We start from the raw sequence: 19727 nt of genomic DNA, 5'->3' as shown, positions 1-19727 counted from the left end.
ATGAATGGGAGCCTGCCTGGGTGTGTGTGTTTGTGTGTATGTGAGGGAGCCAGTGAGTGTGAGAGCATGAGTATGTATGAGAAAATCCAGGGGAGTAAGAGTTTTGTGGGAAGGGGGTGGGTGGAGGGGGAGAGAGTGTTTTAATTGAAGATTTAGCCGATGAAATTCAGCAACAAAAAAGTCACTAAGCAGATAAGGTAAAGAATTATTTGTTTTTGCTTTATTAGTAAATACAGTACATATATTAAAATTATAACTTTGTTATTAATTAGAGCTGCAAATATCACAATTATGGATTTTTCTAGAAGTGACACACCACCCGAGTTATGCTCGGTTTTTTTATGAATTTTGACACACTGAGCTCAAAAGGTTGGCCATCACTGCTATAGATCATAACATCCTGTTATTTTGACTAGCAGAAGTCTGACTAGGAGAAGAAGGTCCTAACCTGGTTCAGCCTGTACATTTTGCTGACAACATATTTGGACTCCGTGCTTTTGAAACCGCTTTTAAATCTTATGACTGATTGTCTGCTTTAGTCTTGCTAACTTTCTTTTCTTTTAACCATTATCTTGCTTTATGAAATACCCAAGTCTCTTGTCCTGTATGTTTGTCTTATTAGATTGTAAGGGCTATTGAGCAGGGACTGTCTTTTTGTATGTTTGTACAGCACTGCGTATGTCGTGTAGCGCTATAGAAATATTAAGTAGTAATAGTAGGACCCTAGATATTAGACTTTGGATTCCCCCAAGGCTCCATTCTTTCACCAGTGCTGTTCAACATATACCTTAAACCGTCAACACAGCTGATCTGTACGTTTGACATAAAAGCCTATATTTATGTGGATTGCTACCAATGGACCAGGACCCCCAAACAGCTAGAATTGATTCTTAGATGGTTGTGTATTACAAAAATGGAACCCAACAGAATCCCAACAAACTGAGATTCTTTGGGTACAAAACAAACCTAGACAAGTTCTAGACATTAAAATCCCATTTGTAACCTATGACCTCCCATTAAAAACATGTCAAAAGCCTCAGCATCAACCTGGATTTGGAACTCGCCGTGCTCCCACAAATCCAGGCAGCAATAAAGAACTGCCACTTTCAACTAGAAAATTTATAAAGAAGTCAGTTCTGCTCACAGTGTTTTATACCACTGTAACTACAAGGCAGGACTACTACAATGCACTGTACAAGCGTCTAACAGATAAGGCCCTCCACATACTCCAGCTAATATAAAACTCCGCTGCACAACTGATAGATGGATATAAAAAGCTCGATCACATTATACCAGACCTACAAAAACTATACTGGTTATCAATACTGTACATATTTGTGTGTAAATGCTTACGCACACAGGCAAGCGTTGGGGTCCCCGCTGCATAATTTTGCTTCTGCTATGGAGGACATGTAAGTAATAAAATAAAGAGAAATTAGCAGATTGGCGGGGATTAAAAGGTTGGGGCTAATAGGAGAAAAGAAAGGCAAATAAATTAGGGGGGGTTTGGAAGTCCTATTCATTACCTGGGCAAACTGGGAACAAACTGAGAAAACTGGTAATGGCGTCGGTGCGTATGTGTTTTAAAATGGCCCACTTGCACAGTAGAAGCGGCATTTGTGCACATAGGCACTTAAAATTGCGCACAGACGTGCGTATGTTATAAATTGGCCACATCCCTGGGTGCGGTCCGATGAATGTGCACACATGTGCATCCGCGTGCCTGTTTAAAAGTTACCATCCCTCTGTATACATGGCACTAACATCCTCACTCAGATCCTCAGTCATTCCGTCATCGAAAAGAACAGACATCCCCAGCAGATCCTTCTCCGGAATTCCCTCCCAGAAGAGTTCTGAGAAATACAGGACCACTCCCATTTCAGAAAACAAACAAACCAAAGCCTGGCTCATAGGTCTTTAATGCCTATCCTGCAAGGTGAAGATACTAAAGTGATTACAAGACACTGCCGCAAATGCCTTAAACATGCTGCTACAAACAAATCTCTTGCTACAGTCTTATTATATTCTGAATTTATTCACTAGTATTTGTACTGTGTTGTTTGTAGAGCTTCTAGAGTTTAGTCCTAAGGTGCACCTTCTTTTTTTTTTTTTTAACTGATATTCTAATGCACTGTAAACTGCTTTGGGTGAATTTCATATTTAAAAAAAAAAAAAGTTATAAATCCAAATAAATAAGTAGATTTATATGGCAAAACTACCATTTGCTAAAACCATGTTGATTCTTCCCTATTAAGCCTCCTTCCCCTTTCACACTACCATTATAATGTATTCTGTAATTCAACTGTATTTTCTGGCAGTGTCATCTCTTGCTCTGACCTGCTCATTCGGTTCAGATCTGAGAAAGGGATGGTTAATTTCTTGACTAGCTTTCGGAAGTTATCACATTAGTCCAATAAAAAGGTATCCTCTTACATTATTTTTGCTTGTTGACCTTCATTTCTAAGCAGTCAAGTGGACTGACACGACTACCACGCTACTTTATTGCTTGATTATGAAACTGTAGAGTTAAATAGGAAATTTGTTTGGTTCTATATTTAAAGTATGGGGGGTTTTTCCCTTGCCCCTGCCTCTAGATAATTAATGTTGGTGTATGTTTGTTTCTCTTTTCAGCTATGCTAAGACTTATTCAAAACAAATTCTATTTGAGTATGACATTTTGTGCAAGGCCAAAGTGACATCATCCAGTTTTGTGTGTCAGCAGTACAATTGTGACAGGTCCTACAGCAGAAACTACTGCACCTGCACTTCCCGCAGGACATCGTAGACTACACATCTCTCCCAGTCACATAGTTAAGCTGAAAGAAAAGCAAAGGCCCATCCTGTTTAACTTGTTCTGTTTGTCAAAATAAAATAACTTCCTTTAAGCAGTAATCCTGAGAAAGGCAAAAAAAAAAGCACACTGAAGAAATTTTCAGCCATTCTATAGATAAAGGGTTGAGAAGGAACTCTCTAATTGCGTACTTTGCAGATATGGCATGAAGGGAAACAATTACCTCCTTAGCAGGTTTTTTGTTCCGCAAAGATTTTACTTTCAGTATTTGATTAAGAACTGTATTCAGTAGGACCTTAAGGAATCAGGTCAGGATGGTAAGAGCCAGCCTTCAGGGGGTACAGCTATCTTAAACATCATTCTAACTGTGACCCACTTCTCGAGCTGCACGCTACAGTGACAGGCTGCTTCAGAGCCTGAAAATCTAAGGGGAAAAGCTATGGAAAATGTTGTGCCCTCTTGATCTTCAGTTCATTTGTTTAAATTTTATGGGAACAGGCCTTTCAACTCTAAATCCGTGTGGATCTGGCAGGGGAAAGGAAAGAAAAAGCAGGAAGTCCATTTTTGGCAACAATCCTGGCAGAACGAGTCCCGGGGAACCAACAGCACTTGCCAAGGCATCTGGAAAAGGTAAAGTCAGCATTGTTAGTCATTACTCAGTAACCTGGCATAGGCAGTGCTGTATACCGAGGAGCTCTGATATGACCATCATAAACACAGAATGTGCTAACAAATTAATGAGCTATTGAGAACGCCATCATTTATTAAGAAAAAGATTGTAGGTCATTACTAGCCTGCATACAGAATTACCTTTAATGCTATTAATATGGACCACGTTTTAAAATCAAAAGGTTATTTAATAGGAAGCTCAAAACATTGGTAGAACTTTCCTTATGAGCAGTTTTGCTACATTCAGTGCTCATCTCAAAAGTTTTTATTGTAAACCCCAGGAGAATGGCTTTTGTATCTTTGGAGCCAGCAGTTTCCTCCGGCTCTTTTGTGCTTCCAGCTCATTTGGAGCTAGGGCTCAAATCCGGTGCCATGAGCCTTCATTCTCAGCTACCTGGGGAGTTTGTATTCTGTTTTATATCCCCCTCCCAACTCAGCTAGCCCAGTCATTACAACAATAGCCCGTGGGACAGGGGCCACATACCACGGCTCCTCCGAGAGCCCCTGCAGTCATGAGCCCTAAATCCAGCTGCTGGGTATTGCCGTTACATGATGACCAGTATTCCCTCTTCCGGGAGGAGAGGGGGGTTCGAATGCTACCTCCACAGAATCTCAGCCCCAGCTAACCTGACCCAAGAAGTGAAGCTAGGTTCCTCTGATCACCAGGCCCAACCCCATGTGAATGGCTTTGAATGTCAGGACAGGAATTGTGTGTTCTGATATCCTTATTCTTCAGAATCTTCTTCATAGCACTTCTTAAGCAGTTTTTAAATGTAAGACATGCATAATGATTATGTGTACTTTCCCTTTATGATGCAAATGATTTGTGTTGGTAATAATGACCTCTACTATAGGTCATTATTAACAATGGTGGGCTGAGGGTCCTCTGCTTTGCCTGTAGTCAGTAGAACATTGACTGCCATCACCAGCCCTCTCTGTTGATCATCACTCAAATAATAATACTTGGCTGTACATTGTTATGGATGTTGGCAGACCTCAGGAGTACTGTAAAGTAAGATGCCAAAGGTCTGGTGACTTCAGCCACATAAGAATTACCAATATCCTACAATGGTGTACACTTGATGGTGCCTTATGGTAATCATAAAAAGATTATTTTATCATCCATACAATTATGCTAGGATATTGGTAAGGGCCGGAATATGCAGCATTTAATTATGGAACAGAGATTCTTCTAAGCATTTTAGAATATGTAGTGAAGTCTAACCATTAAACAGAAGGAGGGTGACTTTCAAACAGCCCACATAAGGAGGCTGGCAAAAATGCACACAGTGCACCAATTTTCACAGTGGACTTATGCAGGTAAAGCTGCTATGAAAAATATCCAGAACAGCGCACACAAAGCTGCACCTACTTGTTTGCAGGGCACAACTTGTGCATGGGAATTTGCATGCATACGTTTTAAAATCAAAGATGTGTGCATGAATCCCAGCTTCACCACCTGGAACACCTAGCTGTGTACAATTAAAAATATGTGCAAAATCAGGTTCTGCAAATACTTTTATACACACAAATCCGTGTTTTAATTTGGTTTTGAAAATTACCTGCTAATTGACGTAATTTAAAAAGTTTTGTGGATTTTAGGCCTTATTTATGGGGTTGGTATCTAGGGTTGAGACCATTTGAACTGTAAAGCTTCTTAGGTAGTGTTGCTGTTGTTTTATTATATATTCTGTTTCTGTAATTTTTATTTGTACCAGATGTTTGCATTTGTACATCACCTGCAGCATGAGACAGGCTATTAAAAAGATCTCAATAAATAAATACAATACTATCATTCTGAGCATTGTGTAAACTCAGCTGCAAAAAATATTGTGCAGTTCATCTGCGAACTTTAAGAGGTACATTTTAAAAAACAGCGCGCGCGTACTTTTGTTCGCGCACCAGGCGCAAACAAAAGTACGCTGGATTTTATAAGATACGCACGTAGCCGCGCATATCTTATAAAATCTGGGGGGTCGGCGCACGCAAGGGGGTGTACATTTGTGCAACTTGCGCGCGCCGAGCCCTGCACGCGCTGCCCGTTCCCTCCGCCTCCCCCCACCCCCCAACCCTACCTAAATCCCCCTACTAACCTTTATCCGCGAAGTTACGCCTGCCTCTGGGCAATCGTAACTTACGTGCGCCGGCTGTCTGCTGCCGCGGCAGGTCCCAACACAGGCTGCTGTGTTGGGGCACTCAGCCACCCCCCCGAACATGCCCCCAAGCTGACATCACGCCCCCTGGCCATGCCCCTGACTACCCCTTTTTTCAAGCCCCGAGACTTACGCGCCGCCGAGCCTATGCAAAATAGGCTTGGCGCACGCGGGGGGTTTTTAAGGGTTACGCGCATAACTTATGCTCGTAACCCTTTTAAAATCCAGCCCTAAGTTTCTTTAAAAAAAAAATGTTCAGTGGTAAAGTTCTTTGCTTAGGACCCAGATTTTTCCTTGACCCTCTCTGTTACATCTGAAAAAAGGAGCTGACTCTCGAAAACTCATGAACGTCATCGTTTTTTGGATAATTCTTTAAAAAAAATAAAAAAAAGGTATTGCATCTGCATAGAATCCAGGTATCATTTTGTAATCCTTTTTCTTGCCAGGTTCAACTGAAGGGCGGCAGAGCTGGGAAGAGCCTTGCTCTCCTCCTTCCAACCCCTCCCCTTCCCTGAGTGCTATCATTAGGACACCTCGCTGCTATCATATCTCGTCCCTGAATGAGAACGCTGCCAAGCGCTTATGCAGACGGTATTCTCAAAAACTGATTCAGCACACCGTCTGCCAGCTGCTGAGGACTTACCCTGCTGCTACTCGCATTGATTCTTCCAACCCCAACCCCCTTATATTCTGGCTGCATGGCATTCAGCTCGTGGCTCTGAACTACCAAACAGATGGTAAGAAAACAACAGTCTGGGGCTGGAAACATAAGTGGGCCTTTAATTCGTTTGGGGAAATACATCAGGAAGGATCTTGCTTTCTGTTCTAGAGGCAAATGCCCAAGGATTCATAAGCAGTTACAAAGCCAGGACAACGAAGTTGGTTGTAGGTACATAATCAAGAAAGGAGTTGATGTTCTGAGCGTTTTTATACCACTACGGCACTTTAAAGGGATCATAAATGGGGAAAAATCCAGGGACTTCTATGCAAACCTTCCATATGGTCTTAGACTGCATCTCACAAGTTTGATGCTGATTCATAATCCATTGCTGTGCCGAGTCTTGATATTGAAAACAGTGTGTACACAAATTTAAAAGCTTGAATTAGGCTCACTAGAGATGATCTCAAGGTTTTTCTCATGTGTGTAGTTCTAAGCATTTATGTGCCAAAAAAGGCATCAGATTGACCAATTCATTCTTTTTCAGCCTATAAACTTCCCTGTTGCATGCTGTTGCGAAAAGTATGATTCAGCTAGTCCAGTGATTATGAAGATAATTTTCAAAAAGCCCACATAAGTCCACTCACCTCCACTCACCCGACAGATTCCATCCCTGCTAAACTCCTACTCACCATCCCGAACATCATAGCGAAGCCCTTAGCAGAGATAATTAATAGCTCGCTAACCCAAGGACTAGTACCAGACATCCTGAAACTAGCCACCCTCAAACCTCTCCTCAAAAAACCCAACTTGGACCCTACAGACCCAGCTAATTTTCGCCCCATAGCTAACCTTCCATTTGTAGCCAAACTTATGGAGAGGATAGTCAACAAACAGTTATCTGAATACCTAGAAGAGCATAAAATACTCACAACAGCCCAATTCGGATTCCGCAAATCCCTTAGTACGGAATCCCTCCTAACCTCTCTAACTGACAGAGTCCTCGTAGGTCTGGAGAAAAAGACCCCATACCTCCTGATTCTCCTCGACCTATCAGCTGCGTTTGATACCGTAAAACACTCTATCCTGATCGACCGGCTCTCAGACATAGGCATCTCAGGATCAGCCCTGGAATGGTTCAGATCCTTCCTACACAATAGGACTTTCAAGGTCAAAATCAGCAACAAGGATTCCCTCCCGGTCAAATCCTCTTTCGGAGTTCCCCCAAGGATCCTCTCTCTCCCCCACCCTCTTTAACATCTATCTTCTCCCCCTATGTCATCTACTCTCAAGTCTTAAGGTCACACACTTCATATACGCAGACGATGTTCAGATTCTGCTGCCAATCACTGACTCCATCTCCAGCACCATCAACTTCTGGAACAATTGTCTACAGTCCGTAAACTCACTCCTATCTAGCCTTAACCTAGTACTTAATACGTCAAAAACAGAACTTTTGCTTATCACTCCAGATGAGAACCTTCAGCCTACCAACAACCTAACCTCACCACCAATGATCAATTCCACTCAAGTAAGAGACCTGGGGGTCACCTTAGACAAAAGGCTGAACCTCAAAGAATTTGTCAAGAACACAACGAAAGAATGCTATTATAAACTACATATTCTGAAAAAGCTGAAACCTCTCCTGCATTTTCAGGACTTCAGAACAGTCCTCCAAACAATACTATTTTCCAAGATCGATTACTGCAACTCTCTGCTTATAGACCTTCCAACCATAACCACAAAACCTCTACAAATGTTGCAGAACTCCGCCGCAAGGATTCTTACTAACACCAGCAGAAGTGAACACATAACACCCATACTAAAACACTTACACTGGCTCCCCATCAGATCCAGAATCATCTTCAAAGTGCTAACTATAACACACAAGAACATCCATTCACAAACGTCGCTAGATCTAAGCCTTCCACTTCGCCTACACGAGTCTTCAAGACCAATCAGAAACAGATACTTAGGCACCTTACACGTACCTTCAGCCAAGTCCTCACTCAAGAAACGTGCATTCTCGACTGCCAGCTCCCTTCATTGGAATGCCTTCCCCACGGACATTCGCCTCGAAACGTGTACTCGAACATTCAAAAAGAAACTCAAGACCTGGCTCTTTACAAAAGCTTACACTTAAAGGTCTAGCTCAGAACCACATCCCAGAACTTGAATCATTCTCGCTTTTATAATCATATCAAACAACTCCTAATTTTATCCTTGGTCTCACAATTCCAAATCATTAAATATTTGAGCATGCTACACCAATACCTCTTAATCCAGATGTAACCTCAGTTTTTGAAGTCTTCACTCCTATAGAAATAACCGCCAGTTCTTATTTACTTAACCCTATTCTGTAGACGTAAACTTTTCATGAAGACTGTAATCTGTAAACACCTGTATTTATTATAAGAATTTGTATTTACTATTTATATTTATTATTTAGCCATTTACATTGTTCTGTTACCACTTGGTACTATTTCTCTCCTTTACCTCAAACTCTAAGTTCCTACTAAGTTAGCCATGTTATTTATACCCAATTGTTGGATGTAATTGTATATTTGTTTAATTGTTCAATCTGTTTGATGTAATTTTCTGTTCCTTGTTCTGTGTAAACCGAAGTGGTATGCACAAGTGCATGAACTCCGGTATATAAAAGCCTTTAAATAAATAAATTAAATAAATAAGTCTTCTTTGAAATTTGCGGGTTGTCCGCTATGCATGTGAACATATATGCAGAAAGATACATGCAGGTGTAATTTCGTGCCTGTAGATCTATGTGCATAATTTTAAAAAATGTGAAAATATGCGTATAATTCCTTTCCCTTTCTTAACTCCAGCCCATGGAATGCCTCTTGAGGCCATGCACAGAAGTATACATAAAACTGGGTTTTGCGCATACGTTTGTGGACATTGGCCGGTTCATATTCAAAAGGCGCATAAAACCGGGTTTTACACACATAAATCCTTTTGAAAATCAACCCCTATAAGTTTTGTATTGGAATTAATTTCCTTCCTCTTCCCTTTCACTGAAAATCTGTTGTCCTTTCCATGGTTCCCCATTGTTTTCTTTACAGCATACTATTCTGTTTCCTAATTGCTTCCACGTAAATGCAGCACATGTAATGAGGCAGTTTTTTAGCACTGTCCACATAGTTGCAAAGATCATAGATAGTTTATCCGTGGATGTTTTACCAATTCTCAAAGGAAAATACACACATACTTTGCCTTTGGAAACAGACTAGTGAAAAATTGCCTGCACAAAGTTGCACCTGCCTTTGTGAGGGTATATTTACCATGAGAAATAATTTTGTCTAGTCTTGAAAATGAAAAACTACTCACATTGTTGCCTTCCGCAACCTAACCTTGCCTCTGAACCCACCGACTTTTTCGTTTGGGTAAAAGTATGCTCAATGGGGCCAGTTTTCAGGCTCTTAACCTTGGGAGTTAGACTCCTAAATTGACCCTTTTGAAAATTTTCTCAGGTTGAGTCCCTAAATTTAGGGTCCTACTTTCATTAAGCATCGATTGTTAGGTTTTACCCTAAAATGTGCATGGCTACGGGGGTAGAAACAAAGTTAGGAGCTTAGCCCTGATTTTCAGAACTGGGCACCTTATTTAGGAGCCTAAATCCAGGCAAATGAATAGCAGGCCTAAATTAAGGAGCCTAACTTTTAGGCTCCTAAGTATATGTGAATTTTTTTCATCTGAACACTTAGGGTTAAATTTTCAAAAGTATGTGCGGGCGTCCATGTGCATGCGGTTCTCGGAATGCACACATGGAGGGCGCCGACTTTATAACATGCGCGCATCATCCCGTTCATGTTTTAAAATCCAATACCTGTGTGCATATGCACGCCTAATTTTATATCTGTGCACGCAGGTGCCCATTCTCGTGCACAAGAAGGGGGATTTTCTTTAAAAGCGAATGGCGATGTAATCGGTCCTTCTCCAGTTCCCTCCCAGTCCGCTCCAATAAAGAGCTCAGGAGCTGAAGTAAGTTCCGTGCGCCTTCTGGCTGCCAGCGTATGCCCCACCTAGACTCCACCCCAGCCCACCCCTTTTCAAAAATCTAGCACTTCCACGTGTATTGGGAGATATGCTCGTGGCCAGACTGCTCTGAAAATGTGCCCGGTGCGCATGGCCCGGCCACGTGCATATATCCCAGTATTTGCACGCGCCGGGCATTTAAGAATGCCCCATTAAGCTTTTAAACTCAGCTGAAAATAGATGCCTAAATATAGAAGCTCAGATTTTTTGAAATATCTGCTCCATTGTTGGGCCCCTTGCATACTTTTACATGGAGAAAGAGTGGGTAATTTTCAGACAGTTTTCCAGGATAAAATGCATGGCCTTTGCTAGGTGTAATCACTAATGAAATCTATCTAGGATTATTAGGACAACTAACTAGTGTGACTCACTGTTCTGGAAATTCTTTATATTCATCATTGATATTAGTTTGGTACTTTTTCTGATTGATTATTGACAATTATTGGTTATTAATGGGATCCATATTCAGCTGTTATCCAGTTAGCAAAGTTAGCCAGATAAACTTATCTGTCCAACTTTGGAGGTATATCTGGCTAACTTTAGGACAGCACTTTGGCCTGACCAGACATAGCCAGCTAAGTTATCTGGCTAACTTTGAAAATTGGACTTAGCCAGGTACTTTAGCTGGCTAATGTAACTCCTCCCCAAAATGCCCCTGGAACACTGCTAAGTTATCCAGCTAAATTGTATCCAAATAATAAGATAATCAGCCCAAATATTCATTTAAGTAGATAACTTCAGAGTTATCCATCTAAATGCTTCTGAAAGGGAACCTCTAATAATGTCTCAGGTACCTTTACTTTCTAGTATTTCATATCACACAGATGCAGCTGCTGAAATATTTGAGTCCACTGATTTAGTAACTTCTTTATATTAATGTATTCTAGCCACTGGGTGGTTCCAGAATTATATGAGGTAATGTCTCATTTTTTAGCAGATGTAGATCAAATTTCAGGAGTCTTGCCTAAGCAGTGTAATTGTCTTTTTTTTTTTTTTGGTGTTACAAAGTTTGTGTAGTGTATTTTGTACTATAGTTTTATCTACTTTAATTTTTATCTCATAAATATGTTTTGATACAAATTGAGTTTAGTGACACACACAATATGAGAGGGGTGGGGGATACTTTGTGTTGCTTTCCATATCAGAAGTTAGGTGCTCATCTCCCCACAGTGAAAGAATCTCACCTGGACAGTCTGGATGGGCCAACTTGGCTTTTATCTGCTGCATGACATCTGAACATTCTCAGCTCCATTATGAGCTGCCTGTGTTATAATCGGGTAATAGCAGTTCTGTTCTGCATTATTCTTTTCCAAAGAATCTGGGATGTTTTACCAGTAATCACAGTATTTCAATCAGAACAAGAGAAGAAAACAACCTTTAAAAACCAAAATGTATTTCTTCCTATAGCATCATGGGGCAGATGTGTTTTTGGTAAATAAATGTTTCCCATTTCAAACTTCAATGAAAACATAAGAAACAGATCAATTGTCATTGAGTAATACTAACTCAAATGAGTTGTGCCAAATGCCAATTGCTGATCCATTAATATGGAATATTCTGCATTGTATGAGAATGACTGCAAGCGAAACTAGACAAACTGTGCTGTCTCCTTTTTTCTCTTTGATGTGGCCTTGGTCCAAGTGGACTTTCCATGTGCCAAACCTAAATAAAATTCTCTTTCCCCCCCCCCCCATGCTCATGGTGATTATTCATAAATTTATGACATGCAAATCCCATCTCATATTTCCACTTGTTCTAGTGAACATCAGCTCCTGTTCTAGGTTAAGTTTATTAAGTGTGACTTGCCCGGGTTGCGTATTCAAATATTCATGTCCTTGCAGGCAAGCCCCAGTATGCTCCATATCTAAAATTCTGAGAATGCAATAGTGCTTTCATGCCTCTGTTGAAGGCGCTGTGCTTGTAATACCCTCTGTCAGCTTGCCACCTTCACTTGTCATATTGCTTCCTGTTTTATTGCTCCATTCAGAAGCATATTACACAATCGGCCTACATTTTATAACACCATTAGAATACTGAGTAACATTGCTGTCATAATTTTTTTATTTTATTTATTTATTTTACTGTTTTAGCTGAAAACACCACAGAGTAGGCATAAATGAAGGTTGAGTGCTTTGTTAAATATTTAAAGTTACAGATAGGGAGGGTAATTGACAAAGGGACTTCTGCGAGCAGAGTAGTGCTTTACCCACAGAAATGGACATTTAGAAAATTGTGTGCTCGATAACGCACGTAAAATTATGCACATATGCACTGTATGAACATACTTTTACATGCACAGGGAGGAAGTGTTCCAGGGATTGGAGTCTGGGCAAGCTTGGGATTTATGCGTAGACTTTTTGAATACCCCGTATACTTTTAGCTAGAATTCGAGAACACAATTTTCAGACTTCCAATTTATACAAGTTAGTTAATTATTATTATTTTTTAATTACTTTTTCTGTACTGCCTTATCGGCCCAAAAGGCCATCCAAAGCATTGTACAGTAAAATTAGATATGGGGAGGTCGATAGTGCCACTTCTCCAGATAAGTATAGAGTTACATGGTTACATGGTGGTGGCTGAATATCTGACCACATTTAGCAGCCACCACTTATCCGAATATGTACTTATCCGGCTAAGTGGCTGGCAGGATATGGACATTACAGGGAGATGCTACTTATCCGGCTAAGAAAACCGGATGAGTACCAATATTCAGTGTTATCCGGCTATGTTAGTTGGATAAGTTAGACCTAACTCTGAATATCAGAGTTAGCCTCCCAGTTTTGCCACTGGAACGCCCCTAATGTATCTGTCTAAATTCTAACTTGCTAACTTATTAACCGTGTAGAGTTTAGCCAGGTAAGTGTGCCAATCTTTATTCAAGTAATGTCTATCTGGGTCACTTATTATATTCAATATATTTCCAATATAAACAGTTGTTCCCACTTATAACACACCAAAAAATAGTTGGACCATCATAATAGCATGACAGACAATTGACCTGCTTTGTTTTATAATCATAGGTCCTTAGAATGTTCACTTTTTCTTTTATCTTTTTTTTGTTGCATTTAAAACTATTTTTCAAATATATATACACAAACTTATATGCTGCCATTAAAGCTCTCTCAATTCTCCTGACAGATGCCATGTTTCGAGTGTTTATTTCTGCATCGGGATATTCATCATTTTTTAAGCAGCATTTAATCTAGAAAGGAACAGGATAAAGAATGTTAATACTGAATTTACCCTTGGATTCATCAAAATGTGTTAACGCATTGATAATGTCCATGTTAAAAAGGGGTGTGCTTAGGGAAATTTTTGCAAGTTACTGCACCATGCGTTAACTTGCTGCTTCGCATTGGTAGTATCGCGTGGTGCAGTAAACTTAGCACGCTCTAGCGCTAAGAAAGAGAGAGAGAGAGACTATTTACAAGGCCCTCATAGTAGTGAACTATTTATATCTCTATAGGAGGGCCATCTAATAGGTCGAGGTGAGGTGTTGGTGATGGTTTAGGGGTAAAATCAAGCTAGGGTGAGATAGCATAGTACAAAATTTCATCTTTGTGAGACTTTCCTCACTCCAAATGTCAAATCTTCACCAAGGTGTACTGTGCTGTTCGTACGTCTCACTCTACATGCGAAACTAACCCCTAAACCACCACCAACACCTCACCTAGACCTATTAGATGGCCCTCCTATAGAGATATAAATAGTTACACACTGTGAGGCCCTCCCCAGAGGTGTTTCTCTCTCTCCCCCCCCCCCCCAAAGAAAAATGGCCAAAATGCAATTCAAAAATTTATCGCGAATTGCGTTATGGCCATTTCGGGCATATTGCACAGCCTAACTCCAGGAAAAAAGGTGTAGTTATTTTCCAGTATTAAAAATGTGCAATATTGCACATCATTTTAGTAAATCCCGCCCAAATTCCTCACTGATCCCACCCCTCCAAAAAAGTTTCATTCGCAGTATGCAACATTGTTCTTAACACATGTTATGGCATTAACGCATGCGTTATCGTGTGCGTTAACAACATAACGCATTTTGATGAATGACCCTATTAGCTTGTAGCACAGGGAGCAAAATGGCAATCTCACTATCCATTTTGAGACCCCCTTCTTCAGATTTGATTCCAACTCCCGGAAGTGCACGAGTTGCCTATTAACTTAAATTTTTTATAGGAAGTTACCAATAAAAATGGCAGACCTCAATGACATCATTTGTAACCAGTTATTCTCATTTTTCTTGGCACAACCAATCAAATCAAAGCAAATCTGAATGTATTCTGACATCACCTGTATCCCTCACTGTTAAATTAACAAATACAATTCTGTTTCATCATTTAAACCTGAAGGAGTTACAGAGTTCAAAATATATATCCAAAACTATTCTTTATAATTCAATACTGTCTCCAAAGTGCCTTCACAATTTGAAGGCAAAACGTGGTCAATAATCCACCAACATAGATCCTGTGAGAGGCGACTATTGGTCCTGACAGTCTTTTATTTTGAATGGAACTGTTATGTTCTGTGAGCCGAGTTTTCATCATCCTTTTGTCCTTCCAATATATAGTAACCCACATGGGCACTGTATTGCAAAAACATGTTTTTTGAAGTACAATCAGTGTGTGTCCATAGTTTATAAACACGTTCTGAGTTCAAATCCTGCCACACTGTAATGTTCAATGTAGTCTTACACATTGAATAATGGCCACAGGGTTTATGGCCCATCAAATGGGTACTTTGTTGGTCAGACTCAGGAGATAAACAAGATCTGACCACTAGATCTCTTAAACTTTTCCCTTTTGTAAAGGCTATTAAGGGATGGTGTTGAAATACCTGATGTAACTGTAAAATATACCAATTATTGGTACAACACTGACTCGATGATATGAGCAATTTGAGAGTGTCGCAAAGTGCATACTAATCTATTTTCAGATTTTACACGGTCTAACAATAACCATTGATGCTCAGCATTCCGTGCTTTTTAATTAATTAATTTATTTATTTATTTTATTTACAAACTTTTCTATACCATCGTTTAGTGGTGCACCATCACAACGGTTTACAGTTAGGCACAAATATGTTTGGTTTGGTTTCTAAATCATCCAAAAGGTGCCAGTATTATACGGTTACATAGTTCAATAATATACTCTAAATGGGGAATGGGTGTGTTACCATTTATGATTGTTAGCGTAATCATATGTTTATACTGTCTTTCTAATATAATACTTAAATATGAGAAAAATAATAAAAAATAAGCAACTCCGCATTTTTACTGGTGACTTTCATCTGTTTTTGTGTTGTTATTCAGCTACCTCACTGTGAAATGCTTTTTTGAAGAGCCATGTTTTTAAGCCTTTTTTGAAGAGCTTTAATTCTTCCATTAGTCTTAATTCCAGGGGTAATGAGTTCCATAATAAAGGTCCTGCCAATGATAGTGCTCTCTCTCTGACTTGGGTCAACTTTGCTGTATTGACTGAGGGTATGGTTAGTAGAGCTCTATTGGCCGATCTGAGACTTCTTTGAGGGACATGTAATCGTAGTGCGGTATTTAGCCAGTCAGCATGTTCGTCATTTATTAGTTTATGCACTGTGCATAGTGTTTTAAATTGTACTCTTTGTTCTATTGGGAGCCAGTGTAAATCTGCAAGTGTCTGGGTGATATGATCTCTTCTGCCTTTACCAGTAAGTATTCTGGCAGCCGAGTTCTGTAGTATTTGCAGTGGTCTGATAGTAGTATATGGCAATCCTAGGAAAAGTGTGTTACAGTAGTCCGTGCTGGCAATATTAATGTTTGTAGTATTGTACGAAAGTGTTTCTGATTTAATAAGGGTTTTAGTCTTCTAAGGTCCATTAATTTGGCGTAGCCTTCTCTTGCTTTTATTGATATGTGTTGTTTAAGGCTCAGTTCTGTGTCTATAATTACTCCTAGGTTTCTAGCTTTATCAGTTAGCTCAACTGATTTGCTATTTTTAGGTTGGATGGGATTTTGAATTCTTTCAATGTTTTTTCATTCAAGATGTATAAATTCTGTTTTTTCGATGTTGATTACTAGTTTCATTTGGTGTAATAGTTGTTTTATTATGTCTAGGTATAACATTGCAAAATTCAGTGTTTTTTCAATTGTTTCTTCAACTGGTAGAATTAATTGAATGTTGTCAGCATATATGTAGTGTATGATACCTAGCCCCGCTAGCAGGTGACAGAGAGAGAGCATGTAAATGTTAAATAGCGTCGCTGAGAGTGCTGAACCCTGGGGGACGCCTGTCTTTAGTTTGATTTTGTCTGATATTGTGTTTTTTATCTGTACCTGATAAGATCTATTGTTCAGATAGGATGTAAACCATTCAATTGTTTTGTTTTGTAATCCAGTTTCTTCCAGTCTTTTCAATAGTATGTCATGGTTTACCGTGTCAAATGCTGCTGACAGATCTAGCAGTATTTTATACATTGGTTTTATAACTCACATTGGATAGCCTCTTTCTAATAACCTATGATGCATGTCATGAGCTTGTATTTCAGAGTTCTCTTTATTAGAGCAAATCCTACACAAGTGCAAAAACTGACCAAATAGAAGACTTGATTGTAAACTATATGGATGAAAATTATCAAATCTCAGAATATTGTTATGATCTGTGGATTTTCTATACACTGTTGTTGCCAAATTTTTTCCTTCTTTGTATATCTAAATGTCCAGGTATGGTAAACGGTTAAAATGGACTTCCATGGTGAATTGTAAATGCTGATCTCTTAAATTCCACCATTGTATAAAAGTATTAAATTCCTCCAACAATGATGACCACAGGGAAAATATATCAAAATATATTTTGACCATACTTTTACACTTTTGAAAAAAGGGGTCTATAACTATATTCTGTTTCAAAATGTGCCACATAAAGATTTCTTCCTCAAGAATAGAAACTAACATACCACAAATAATGAGCAATAATTTTTAGTGACCATCATATTTGGGTAGTATGTATTTATGGGTACACATCATTGAATGTGCATCGCACATCTAATCATTGCCACAACGTTTAATCATCGGTCAATTTTTTCAAATTTTTCGTGTTGTAGTACTTTAAGTGATTATATCATCTATTCTTATTCACAAAGGACTTTCATCACTTAACTTTTGAGGTTGCTTAATTCACGTAGTCAGCCCAAAGAACTGATTTGTCAAAGTCCTAGATGTGAAAGTCACCTGACACAGTCTGTTTTCGGAAAGCGGGATTCCTTCTTCACGGGGCTAGTTATTAGTCTGGCGTTGTTCCGGCATTGTGAAATTCAACTTTGAAATATATCAAAATACAGAGATTAAAGGTATCATGTAGATAGATTTGCAATATTGGAGGCCATCGTGGCCCCAACGCAATGCCATGTTAAAAATCCTCTTGAAACAAGAAGTAATTATGTGTTAGTGCAATCTGTTCCAACTGTACAATCAACTCCGTCAGTATTTTGTGTGGTCTTATTCTCACCTCATCAGTGCTTCCTGTTGGGGGATATTTGTATATAAGGACTGTACATCCAGCAAAACCAGATAATATGATTGTATATCCTCATTAATTTCTGACAATTTTGTGAGCATATGTTTTGGTCCCAAATATATTTAGCCAGATAATTTCTAAGTTATCTGGCTAAATGCTTCTGAATATGGACCTCCTGGTTTTTCAATGTTTATTTTATGTTTTCATCTATTTGACCAAACTTTCTTCCTATTTGTTTGGGGACGGGAGGGGGGAGGAAGGGACAGAGGGGACAACAATGGCTTTTGTTTTAGGTGTAAACTGTATTCAGCTATTTTGATGTTTAAGAATTGCTCATTTTATGTCATGATATTTCAGATTCAATAAAGAATTTTAAAGTTAAAACAGAAATTGCCTTTTGGTGTACAGATTTAGCTCCCTTTCATGCATCTTTGTCTTCCTTTATCCGTAGATCTTCCTATGCATTTAAATGCTGCAATGTTTGAAGCTAATGGTGGCTGTGGCTATGTTTTGAAACCCCCTGTTCTGTGGGACAAGAACTGCCCCATGCACCAGTTATTTTCTCCTCTGGAGCGAGATGTGGAAAATATGGAACCAGCTATATATTCTATAACAGTAAGCACTTTTTTAAATTCCAGAAATTAGGTTAGTATCAAGATATTACATTTATAGATAGGTTTCAAATAAAGGTTACGGGAGTCAGAAATCTCTTATTCTTTAGGATTTTGAGTTTGGCACATTCCTGCGGGAATGACCTTGAAATGTCATTCTAATTACTATGAAAGTTTTGCTCCAAAGTTTTCCTGACCTACAGTATCTACAATGCTTTCAAAACAACCGTGTTTAGAAGCCTTAGGATTACAGCACAAATATTTTCAATCATGCGGTCAGCTTAAGACTACAAGTGGCTTAATCATCAGTATTTTTTTTTTCGTGAACTTACTCTGCTACAGCTTAGAAACTTGCACTGTGCTTAAAACTCTGGCTGAAGGAACTGGGACTCAGCCAAGGCGCTAACTCTTAAGGGCTTAGCATAAGTGACTAATGTTTTACAAACTCATAAATCTTATCTTTTTCTATATATGTATGTATCTATATAAAAGGAGTCTGAAAGACAAGCCGATACAGTGGGATTTTACTAGTAAGCTAATGCTTTCTGCTACGGTAGCCTGTTTAGAGATGGTTCAGCCAGAATATTTTGTTCAGGTTCTTTGCATTTTCTACTTTCCATTAATTTTTGTATTACTTCACCTGTGCCTGTAGTACAGTTAACTTTTGAGCAGTTTGGATTCAGTATTAGCTGCCCTAGTGTAGCTGCATTTCGTTTCCTAAGCCTCTGATATTTGATGTATAATTCACCCATTCTTGTTCACCCTGTTTTCAGTTCACTTACTCCCCTTTTCTCGAAGGTTTGGTGTGCATCAATGTGTCACACCAAAACAGTCCAAAGCAAATATGCAAACAAAATAATTATGAGAAAAAAGAAACATTGCCAATGAAAATTGAGAATTTATAAATACAAAGAACACATTTTCAAAATTTAAATTTGGACCATCATACCAGCCCCGCGGATGCTGAACTTTTTTTTCATTCAGTATTTTCACCGCTAAAGGTCATTTATGATCATTGGTCCTGAGAGAGTATTTTTTGAAATTTTCAAATGCTTATAAAAAGGAATACTTCCCCCTTCAACAGAATCACTGAGCCCGACATGATACCACATTTCGCAATGGCTGCCTCAGGGGTTCCCGGTTCATTCTTGGCTGGCAAGGAAAGTATGTGCCTTATATGCAATGCAACAGTTGATAGTCCAAATTTAAATTTTGACAAAGTGTTCTCTGTATTTATGATTTTTCAATTTTAATTGGCAACGTTTCTTTTTTCTCATGCATTAATGTGTGACAGAGCATA

General features: G+C 39.2%; 1 protein-coding gene across 1 annotated transcript in view; it reads left to right on the top strand.

Moving 5' to 3' along the window:
* The window catches only part of PLCE1 (phospholipase C epsilon 1), a 401333-nt gene that overhangs the window by 340931 nt on the left and 40675 nt on the right, over positions 1-19727 (top strand). Inside the window, exons 24-26 of the mRNA XM_029610717.1 lie at positions 3290-3421; positions 6060-6350; positions 18268-18431. Coding sequence (XP_029466577.1) covers positions 3290-3421; positions 6060-6350; positions 18268-18431 — 587 coding nt within the window. The remainder of the gene's footprint in view (positions 1-3289; positions 3422-6059; positions 6351-18267; positions 18432-19727) is intronic.

The sequence above is a fragment of the Rhinatrema bivittatum genome, chromosome 7 (assembly GCF_901001135.1).
Source record: "Rhinatrema bivittatum chromosome 7, aRhiBiv1.1, whole genome shotgun sequence".
NCBI classification, from domain to species: Eukaryota; Metazoa; Chordata; class Amphibia; order Gymnophiona; family Rhinatrematidae; genus Rhinatrema; species Rhinatrema bivittatum.
Note: the sequence above shows the minus strand (reverse complement) of the source record. Positions and strands in the feature narration are given on the sequence as shown.